Here is an 11,511-nt window from a genome sequence, read left to right as displayed (position 1 = left end):
CAGTGAAGACGGTGGTGTTACCCTGCTCATAAAAAGATGGAATTGATAAGTTAATAAGGAATTAGGGTTAATGAATCTAAGTATGATACATTGATAATGAATTGGTGGGGAGGTTGAAGATTCCCTCTGGTTATACATCTATATATGTGAACATGATGAATTCTGATTATGATGAGGTTTGATTGAAATATGATTATATATAATTGCGGTTTTGACTTTGATCTTGATTACGATTTGAAATGAGAATTTGATTGATGTTGTGAGGACGGTGACTTTGTCCCGCTCACGAATAGGCAAGTTGAGGTTGAGGATTCTCTCTTTTGCTGCTATAGATAAGTTGAGGTTGATGATTCTCTCTCTTGTTGCGGTGGACAAGTGGAGTTAAGGATTTCCTTTATTGTTACATCGGGGAATTGAATGGAGAAGGTTGAGAATTTCCTCCGATTCAATTTCTGGTTGTGGTATGAACGAGTTAGGTTAATGATTCCCTATCTTTACGTCACAGTCTCTCTCTGATTGGAAGGTTGAGGATTTTCTTTGTATTGAGAGATAATGTCTGGGTTAGCTACCGGATGTGTCGAGTTCTGACAATTTAACCGACATATGAGCTCACGGTTAGTACGACAGGCATGCATCATATTATATTTGTTTGTATTTGCTTGGGTCTGCATAATTATTTGGCTTGCCTAATTGACATCCTGTTAATTGCTAATTGTACTACTTGTCATACTTGTTTGACACGGGTCAAACATCGGTTCAGAATTTCTCAAAAAGAATCTCGTCAATAGTATAGTTTCAAACTAACAAATGACCAGGGGTGGCAGATTTTTTAACGGGACGGGTTCTTGGGCGGGGCGGGGTTTAGGTTAGACCTACCCCGGTATATATATATTTTTAATATATATTATATGTAATATATATAAAATAATTAATAATATTGTATCGTATTTAAATTTTCACTTTAATTTATATTATGTATGTAATGATGGTTATATAAATTTTAAAATTTAATTTTATTTGTTGGATTTTAATAATTATAGGGACAAGTAGGGGCGGGGCTGTACCGCAAGAGCAGATTAGAATTTAACTTTTTACTACCTACGGGTAGAAGCGGGGCGGGTTCGGATAGGGCGAAAATCCACCCCTACCCGCCCCATTGCCACCCCTAATCCAAATCAGAGTTTAGTTTATTTGTCACAAATTCAATTCAATAAAATCGGAAGTTTTAAATCCTGGATCGTCTCTCAAAAGAATTGTAGTGAGTGTGCACATCATTGGTTATGAGAAAAAGAGGTTTTAAAAGTAATTGACAAGAAATTAAATTAGAAGAAAATAAAGAGCAAACAGATTTTAAATGCTAAAAGGCATCTTGTTGAAAGTCAAATATGCATAATTAATTTTAATCTACAAGTCCTAGCCAACTCACTAATTAAACTTATTGAAAGACTAGTGTTAATAGAAATAAAACTAACTAACAACCCTAAATTACCAATCAATATTGGACATCAATAACTCAAGGTCACCTAAATCTTCAATTCCAAATCAAGATTGCAAAAATTTACTCTAAAACTAAGAAAGAAATTTTAACAAATACTTGGAATGCATAAAAAAAGTATGGTAAATTGCATGAATTATAAAATCTATAAATACCAAAATAAGAAAGCAATAATAATAATTCAATTAAGCAACAATAATATGAAAAACATCAAAATTACATTAAAGAAAACAAAAATTCAATAAGTGTTCAATAACTAAAATTAATCAAAATTGAGAAGCTAACAAATAAAACTAAGAGAATTAAAATATTAGAGCATGAAAATATAAAGAAAATTAACTAAAACAATTATCAAAATCTAAAACTAAGAAGAAATTAAACTAAAAAACTCTAAATTCTAGAGAGAAGTTGGAGTCTCTCTCTAGAATTCTACCTAAAACATCGTCCTAAACTACTACTATACTACTTACACTACTTGCTTGATCCTCCTTGAATCTTGCCTCCATATGCATAAGAAATAAGTTGGATTAGACAAAAAATGGGCCTGAAATCGCGATCCACGTGTTTACTTAAGTAAATCATGTGCTGCTAATACGCACAACTGGACAAATTTTCAAAACTTCAATTTTTCATAATTCCTCCACTTTTACATGCCTTTTCTCCATTTCTTCAAATCATTCTTGCCTTCTAAACCTTAAATCATTTAAACAAACATATTAAGGCATCAAATGAGATAAAAGTGAATTAAATTTAGCAATTTTAAAGCATAAATTATTTTTTTCATAATTAAGCACAATTAAGAGAAATTCACAAAAACATGCAATTTCAATGAATAAATGCAAGATAAGTTGATAAATTCTACTATTTTCAATCCAAAATTCATCATAAAATATGGATTCAGTAACCTCTCTGTACTTAAATAATAGCATCTTCTCATGCTAAACATAAAAAAAGACAAGATCAAGGGATATTCACACTTATTAAAAGCAAGCTATCTATATCTATTCTATCTATATCTGTCTATCTATCTATCTACTTGTATCTATTAGTATCTACTTGATCAAAACAAATCAATTTTCAAAAAAACATATGTATAGGGGCTAACTCAATATAGCAATCAATGCAATCCTCATAAATCAATTTAAGTTCTAAAAGATATAATAACTTGCAAGATAATAGATAATAAAAGGTAAAAATATAGAATTGAGCAATTAAATCTCTCGCCGGATGTGTATACTCTCTAATCGCTCAAGTGTATACGGTTGATTCAGTCAATTCTCTTCTAATCTTACTTTCGAAGACTTATTTTTCATCTAATAATCAACAATTATTCAATGCATACATATAAGTATCATGAGGACTTTTAAATGGTTGTAATGGGTTAGAGTCATGGTAAAATTGTATTTGTCTAAGTGGCTTGAAATTGAGTTTTTGATTAACTTAAACTCCCACCTAATCTATGACAACCTATTCAACTCAAATGCAAAATCTAACTACCTATTATTCCTTTTTTTCACACTCATGCATTCTTTTAATTCATATCACATATGCAGTTATTTCTCAAACTTTTTTTGGGATAACATTTGTCCCCTTTTTTATTGTTTTCTCATTTTTCTTTTTCTTTTTCTTTTTGTCTTTTTTTCAAACTCTCTTTTTTTCAATAAGATAATATATATATATATATATATATATATATATATATATATATAAAGATTAATGCATATGGTTCAACATTCAATGCATGAGTATGTACTCAATTTTCAAGATTTTCAACAAAAAATGCAAAATACCCGTTTTTCTTAACCAATATTTTCAAAATTTTTCACACTTTAGATGATGCACACTCTCACTAGTCCAAACAAAGATCTAAACTAAGAACAATTATTGTTTTTTACTTAGAAGTAGTATTGTGCTAAAATTAAGAACAAAAGAGTATTAAATAAGCTCAATATTGGCTAACAATGGTAGATAAAAGGGTAAAGCCATTTGGATAAGTGAGCTAAATAAAATAAAGGCCTCAATAATGTAAATGCATTCATACACAAAATATTTGACATAAAAAATTAAACAAGTCAAATATTACAATCATAGAAAGAGAATAACGCACAAAAATAAAAATAGTGGTTAATATAATTCAACCACACATAAAAGCTCAAATATCACTTGGTTGTGTGTTCTAACAATCATTTATGTTCCACAATAATTTTCAAGCAAGTTCAATAAAATTTTTTAACTCAAATCAATGGAATGCCTTTAAATAAATGTTTTGAAAATTAATTATTTTGACTAAAGTTATTATGTGTGTGTAATGGTACAATGCTATATATATATACCATATGCAAGAAGAAAAATATGCTAAAACTTGGAAAGATATTTAAAATATATACAAATCAAAATAAAAAGTGCAATAATTTAAAAGGTACTCAAAGTATCAAAATACTAGCAAATAACTAAAAAGTATAATGAAAATAAAATAACAAGTGTTTGGAAGGAAAAATTATCACCAAAAAGTATAATGAAAATAAAAAAACAAGTGTTTGGAAGGAAAAATTATCACCCAACAGCCGATCTTGTCGCTCGACCTCCCCACACTTAAAAATATGCATGGTCCTTTGTGCAAACAAAACAAGTTGGAGCTTTACTCGTCTCCACCTTCAACTGGTGGATTCTGCTCCTTTTCACCGCAATGCTCTGAGGGGGTGTCTAATTCCTTGATCATCAGGTCCTAATTCCAGTTCTAACGCTTGATATTCCCATAGCGCCACTTCCAGCGACGCTCCAAGCGGGTTATCTCCTCGAAGAGTCTCTGGACAAGATGATGGATCGGCTGTGATGATGGTGATGGTGGTGCTGCTGCTGGTTGTGACTGCTTAGGTGCTGGTGCTGAAGTGGATCCCTGGCTGCACCCTCTGCATCTGGTGGATAGCTAAGATTTGTACCAGTCGCCATCAGGTATGATCTTCTTGCTTCCGGCGACTGTAGGTCTCTCATCAGCGTCCTCCCAAACAACCTCGGCCCTCAGAGCTAACCGACTGTTCAAGCAAGGGAAGGTTAGGTTGCCCATAATGTGAGCTAGTCCAATGTACTTCCTGACGAGTCTTGGAAGGTACATCTGTTTACCCTCCAAAACACACCAGATAAAAACCGCCATATCTGCTGTGATCTCGGTCTCATAGGTACTTGGCATCAAATAGTTAGAGAGGATCTGATGCCATACTCGGGCCTCAATAGTTAGGTACTTGATGGCAATAGATTTGGGCCCAATTTTTGAGTACCATAAATCCATGTGCTGTCCGACTGGGCTATCACCTCCAGGACCTTGTCCCAATCAAAGGTCAAAATGAGTCGATCCTTCTCCGCCCTCTCATAATCATCCTGGCCTTCAAGCTTAGGTGGGATGTGAAGTGTTAGAGAATCATTAGAATAATCATTAGAATCAATTTAGATCAATTAGTATCATCTATATTTATATAGTATATCTGTACATTAATTGTAGGATTCTATGTCTTTATTACTTTGATTCATTTAGCACCTATAAATACCCCCTGTATATTGTACCTTTCATCACATTGAATAATACACTTTTCAGATTACTCTCTCAGTCTCTTGGTTCTAACATGGTATCAAGAGCCTAAAGTTTTTTTTTCCATGAATTTTTGTTCATAGCCTTGTTTTTTTTCCCTCCGACCGTGCCTCTTTTCCCTTGTTTTTCGATCTGTTTTCGACGCTTTGGTTTGTCACCTCCGGCATCATCATGTTCCTCTTGTCGTCAGCTTTCTAACGCCGCCAAGATCGCCGCCGTCAGCCACCAGACGCTCCCTCACGCGCCGTCGAAAAGTTGCTGCCCGTCATTAGTGTTTCTCCTTCCAGAAGCTTCAGCAGCCGTAGATCTCGGCGCCGATCGGACGTTCCTGGTGCTACCACGTGTCGCGACGCCAGCCTTCCTCGCCCTCCAGTTTTCAGCAGCCGTTGATCTTGGTTCCGATCGTACGCTTCTCGTTCTGCTACGTGTCGCAAGGAAGCTCTCCTTGGATCCACCGACCCGCGCACGGCTCGACCTGACCTGCTCCTGACCCGCGCTGCACCTCCCCGCCAGCGTGGCTCTCTCCCTCCTCTCAGGTGCCGCCACGTGTCATCGTCTGGCTGACGTGGCGCTGATGTGGCGGACAAGTGGGACCCTCCCTAAGGTTTTTTGGTGAGCTCTTTCCATTTTCGCGCTCCGTTTTTTCATTTTCTGCCCCAAATTTGCAATTTTTCTTCTTCCCTTTGCTATTTCTTCTATTACTATGGAAAAGCCAGATGTCTTTCAGCCTATCTCTGTTATCCTTAATGGCTCCAACTATGCACAATGGGTTGAAGCTATGCGAGAATTTCTTAAAGGGCAAAAATTATGGCGATATGTGACTGGTGATATTGCCTATCCTGTTAAGCCAACTGTGACTGACCAATCCAAAGATGGTGCCTCCAAATCCAAGGAGGATGCTGAGAAGGAGAAGGAATATGCAGAGAAATTGAAAGATTGGGATAGTAAAAATCATCAGATTATCACTTGGTTTCGCAACACTTCTACTCCTGGCATTCATTTACAGTTTGGGCGTTTTGAAACTGCTAAAGAGGTATGGGATCATTTGGCGAAACGTTACACTATTTCTGATCTCTCTCATCAGTACCAACTGCTTAAGGAACTTCATAGCCTTAAGCAAGAACGTGGCCAAGCAGTTTTTGATTTTCTTGCTCAGATGGAGATTATTTGGGATCAGTTGACCTCTTGTGAGCCTGTTCTTCAAGATCCCACTGATGCTAAGGCATATGAGGATTATCGGAACCGGACACGTCTCATCCAATTTCTGATGGCACTTACTGATGACTATGAGCCGGTCAGGGCTTCTCTTCTTCATCAGAATCCCTTGCTTAGTCTTGAAGATGCTCTTCCTCATCTCAAGTCTGAAGAAACGCGCTTGGGATTGCTTCGTTCCAAAAGTGAAACTGTCTTTGCTGCCACCGACAGAAAGGGCAAAATATGTCGTAACTATAACCGGCCTGAGCATTCCTTCTCTGACTATCCTTCTATTGAATGTCGTAAGTGCAAACAAAAAGGCCACATTGGTTCCAACTGCCCGAAACTGTTCTGCCATTATTGTAAGCTCTCGGGTCACTTGATTGCTACCTGTCCTACTCGACCACCACGTTCAGATCAGAACAAGTATCAACATCGTCCCAACAACTCTACGCATGTGCCTGCCTCTACTGCTGCTGCTACTGAGTCCACCTCTTCCACATCTCTCAACACACCTTTTGTCTCTCCATCAGATATTGAAACCCTTCTTAAGCAACTTCTCTATTTTTCTGGTAATACCCCCACTACTCTTTCCACCATTCCAGGTAATTCTAAATGGTATTTTGACTCTGGTTGTTTCAATTATATGTCTCCTCAGCGTCATCTTTTTTCGTCGTTGTCTCCCACTATAAATGCACCTTCTGTCAACACTGCTAATGGTTCCCTCTTGCATGCAACACATCATGGGATTATTTCACAGTCCAATATTCATATTTCTAATGCTTATTTTATTCCAAAATTGAATTTTAATCTTCTCTCTGTCGGTCAGCTTGTTGAACTTAGTTTTGATGTCATTTTTTCTATTTCTGGTTGTCGTGTGCAGGATCGTCGAATGAAAAAGATCATCGGGACTGGTTGTAAGGTCGGACGCTTATTTGAGCTCGAGAACCTTCATGTTCCCTCTACAAATCTCTGTGCTGCTTCCTCTCCATCTACTCTTCACTTGTTGCACCGTCGTCTTGCCCATAGCTCCTTAGGGAAATTGCGTCCTCTTATATCTACAGTTGTTTTAAGTCAAGTTCCAAATAAGTCTTTAGATTGCATTTTTTGTCGCACTGCAAAACAACTTGCCTTATCCTTTAGTAATAATTCCTCTATTGCATGCTCTCCTTTTAATCTTATTCATTCTGATGTTTGGGGCGCCGCTCCCACCGCTTCTATGGGAGGGGCTCGATATTTTGTCGTCTTTATTGATGATTATTCACGTTTTACTTGGGTTTATTTGATGACTAATCGTTGTGAGTTGCCTCAGATTTACATTAACTTTGCCACTATTGTTCGAACTCAGTTTTCAAAGGTCATTAAAGTTTTCTGACGTGATAATGCTATGGAATATCATGACTCCAAACTTTTAAATTTTCTCGCTGAGCAGGAAACTTTGTCCGAGTTTTCTTGTCCTGGTACCTCTCAACAAAATGGCAGAGCTGAGCGTAAACACCGTCATATTCTTGACTCTGTCCGTGCGATGCTTATTTCCTCTTCCTGTCCTGAGCGTGCTTGGGGTGAAGCTGTTCTCACTGCTGTTCATGCTATTAATAGACTCCATTCTTCTGTTCTTGGTAACACTACTCCCTTTGAACGTCTTTATCGTACTTCTCCCGATTACAGTTCCCTCCATGTTTTTGGTTGTGTCTGCTTTGTTTTTCTTCAGCCTCATGAACACAATAAGCTTGAACCTCGGGCTCGCATGTGTTGTTTTCTTGGTTATGCTTCTGAACATAAGGGTTATCATTGTTGGGATTCTATCTCTCGTCGTATTCGTATATCTCGTCATGTTGTCTTCTGGGAGCATCACATGTTCTCTAGTTTTTCCTTTTTTGAGTCCATTCCTTCTACTCCATCACCATTTTTTACTAACTCAAATGTTGATCTCTTTCCTAGTGATGATACTACAAGGTCTACTCCAAGTCCACCCCTCGAGGCTCCTGCTCCTCCGCCTTCTCCATCTCCCGATGATTCCAGTCCGGACAGCGATCCCGCTCCTACCGTCATGCCTCCTCTTCCCACTCGTTCTTCTCGGGTAAGGAATCCACCTCCTCATCTTCTTGATTATCATTCCTTTTCTACTATCTTCATCAACATGAACCTAAGTCATTTAGAGAAGCCTCCACAAATCCAAATTGGCAAAGAGCAATGCAGGAAGAAATACAGGCACTTGAAAAAGCACACACTTGGGATTTAGTTGATCCTCCTTCTGATCAGGAAGTTGTGGGCAGTAGATGGGTATACAAGATCAAGACTCGCTCTGATGGTTCTATTGACCGTTATAAGGCACGCTTGGTTGCTCAAGGTTGCACGCAAGAGTATGGTATTGATTATGAAGAGACTTTTGCTCCTGTCGCTCGCCTTACATCTGTTAGAGCTCTCCTTGCCATTGCTGCGGTTAAAAAATGGTCTCTCGGTCAGATGGATGTGAAGAATGCATTTCTTAATGGGGACTTGAAAAAGAAAGTCTATATGAAACCACCTCCGGGATATCCTTGTCCTTCTCGTAAGGTTTGTCTCCTTCGCAAGGCACTTTATGGACTTAAGCAAGCTCCTCGTGAATGGTTTGACAAGTTCAGCATTACCATATGTAGTCTTGGTTTTACTTCTAGTCCTCATGAGAATGCTCTCTTCATTCGTAAAAGCGAACGTGGAGTTGTCCTTCTACTTTTGTATGTTGATGATATGATCATTACTGGCGATGATGCTGATGGTATCTCTGATCTCAAGGCCTCACTTCACCGTACCTTTGAGATGAAAAATCTTGGTTCTCTGAGCTATTTTCTTGGTCTCGAGGTCATCTCCACAGATGATGGAATCTATCTCTCTCAAGCTAAATATTCTTCAGATCTTCTTGCTCGCGCTGGAATTACAGATAGTCGCACTGAGTCTACTCCTATTGAGCCTAATGTTCGATTTACCCCTATGGATGGCACTATTTTGGATAATCCGACTCTCTATCGACAGTTGGTTGGCGGTCTCGTCTACTTGACTGTCACCCGACCAGGCATTGCCTATCCAGTTCATGTCCTTAGCCAGTTTTTGTCAGCTCCTCGTACTACTCACTATGCGGCAGTTCTTCGCATTCTTCGCTACGTCAAAGGCACTCTATTTCATGTGTAACACCCTAATATTCAAATCCTTATGCTCGAGTCATAAGTCAATGATATTACGGTGGTACGACTCTCAGGTGGATTTTTAATATATAAACATAGGTAATTTCGAAAGGAGTATTAATTGAGAAGCCTGAAAAGAGTAGAAATAAAATCGCGAAGACGTATCAGAGCGATTCGACAACGAAAAGATAAAACGTGAAGCCGAAAGCGATATATGGACAAGGCATAAAGGAGATTAAGAGATAGATAACAGATAGATATATATAACATAAGTAAATAGCCACTAGTCGCGACCCGCGAAGTTTAGGCCGGCTAGGGTACAGTATGAAAGTAGTTGACAACAGAACATCCTAATCTCTCCCAAATGAAACATAAGAGCCTCTATAGGCAAGTTCCAAAAGAGTTCAACACATAATATAATATCTTCAAAACAAAGGTGGAGAGATTCTAAGCAAAACACAAAGTAGAGAAAATAAAGATCTTCGCCGGCTCTCAGACAAACCACAGCTCACTTCTGAGCACCTGGACCTGTATCTGAAAAACAAGAGATATATACGGAATGAGAACCCCGGGCCCATGGGTTCCCAGTACGGTAAAAGTGCCAAATAAATACAATGCACTGCAATAAAAACTCACTAAGCATCCTAAACTCCTTTTCTCCAAGTATCCAGCCTAGATTCTCACTAATCCATGAATAGGCATCTGTCGTAAGGGGATACTAAATCTAGTTCATGTTACACATATTTCCCAACTCGCTGATTCTTACACGAATCAGACTTAAAATCATAAGCAAAACCATCGCCAGTTGTTCTGTCTCAACAACTCTATATCAATACATCATACCCTCGCCTGGAGCTAGTGAAATCACATCACTGCGTCTACCCAGGGGGCTCTAATGATCTCATTCAAAAATCATCATCATTATGCAATCGCATTATTAATTCATCTCATCAAGAACAGCCCCCAACATCCACCAACACCATCATGAGGGATCTCTCAGTTGTTCAAACACAAGCAATACAGACAAGAAATACACAAATAAGGTACAAGTAGAACAAGTAGCACGTAATCAGGTAACATAACATTTATGATATAGAAATCCAAAACAAATAGGCAAACCCAAACAATTCAAACATATGCAAATGATGTATGCCTGTCCTATGGCTGATGATATCATCTGTCGGTTATATAGCCAACCCGACACGTCCTGGTAGCTAACCATGGACAGAAACACCCCTTGCGGAGCAAGTAGGTTTGAGCTACAACCCCCTTGCGGAACAACCACTACTGCGGCTACTACCCAGGCGGGTGTTTAAAAGCTCAACCTGGAGCGAGTGGATTCACCACTACTACCGCTACTACCCAGGCGTCACAATCTCTGACCTGGAGCAAGTGGGACGAACCACAACCCTTGCTACTGCCTAGGTATTTCAAGCATTAACTCGGAGCAAGCGGGACGAACCACAACCCTTGCTACTGCCCAGGTATCTCAAACATATATTCATTCAATCTCAATTCATATTATCAATCCTCATTGTTATCAAATCTCAAACATTAACCTGGAGCAAGTGGGACGAACCACAACCCTTACTACTACCCAGGTATCACAAATACATTCATTCAAAACTCCATAATTAACTCATTTATCATAAACATCCTTTTCCGTCTCATACCCGGAGCAAGTGGACAACGCCACTGCCTACTACCCGGGGTTACACATCACATTTCAACATCTTCCACTATTATCCATTTAACACATTCATTCATTAATCATATATGCATTTATACTCAGCCACAATCAATAATGGCTTTGCCGTGACCCGGCAATAACTCAGTCATCCGGCTCATGGTTCAATCAAAAACCAGCCATTTATCGATAGATATAGCCCTTCGGCTCATGGCATACACGGTACTCCTACCGTCATCCTCCATATCTCATATAATCATCATAACTTTTCCCTTGCTTCACTCGCAAGTTACCACATCCCCTAACTCTTTTCTCATTGCTAGGCATATCATAATGATTTAATACATAAGGGGTGAGATCGGAGGCTTAGAAGTATGAGATTTGGCTTTTA

The 11,511-nt window shown here is 38.5% G+C and overlaps 1 protein-coding gene across 1 annotated transcript; it reads left to right on the top strand.

The window, feature by feature from the left end:
* Positions 1-5,781: 5,781 nt before the first annotated feature.
* On the top strand, positions 5,782-8,938 carry LOC112783806 (uncharacterized). Its single transcript, XM_072210954.1, has 4 exons — positions 5,782-7,350; positions 7,705-7,950; positions 8,056-8,352; positions 8,930-8,938. Exons 1-4 carry the CDS (start codon positions 5,782-5,784, stop codon positions 8,936-8,938), a joined length of 2,121 nt encoding a protein of 706 aa, XP_072067055.1.
* The last annotated feature ends 2,573 nt before the right edge of the window (positions 8,939-11,511 follow it).

The sequence above is a fragment of the Arachis hypogaea genome, chromosome 13, assembly GCF_003086295.3.
Source record: "Arachis hypogaea cultivar Tifrunner chromosome 13, arahy.Tifrunner.gnm2.J5K5, whole genome shotgun sequence".
In the NCBI taxonomy this organism is placed as follows: domain Eukaryota; kingdom Viridiplantae; phylum Streptophyta; class Magnoliopsida; order Fabales; family Fabaceae; genus Arachis; species Arachis hypogaea.
The sequence above is the reverse complement of the archived record's forward strand: the minus strand, read 5'-3'. Positions and strand labels throughout refer to the sequence as shown.

Excerpts from the sequence above, each read along its gene's own strand:
- LOC112783806 (XM_072210954.1), top strand. The coding sequence starts at position 5,782 with ATGGAAAAGCCAGATGTCTTTCAGCCTATCTCTGTTATCCTTAATGGC. Across the intron at positions 7,351-7,704 it reads CTACAGTTGTTTTAAGTCAA|GAAACTTTGTCCGAGTTTTC; the intron begins GTTCCAAATAAG and ends CTCGCTGAGCAG. Across the intron at positions 7,951-8,055 it reads CCGATTACAGTTCCCTCCAT|GGTTATCATTGTTGGGATTC; the intron begins GTTTTTGGTTGT and ends TCTGAACATAAG.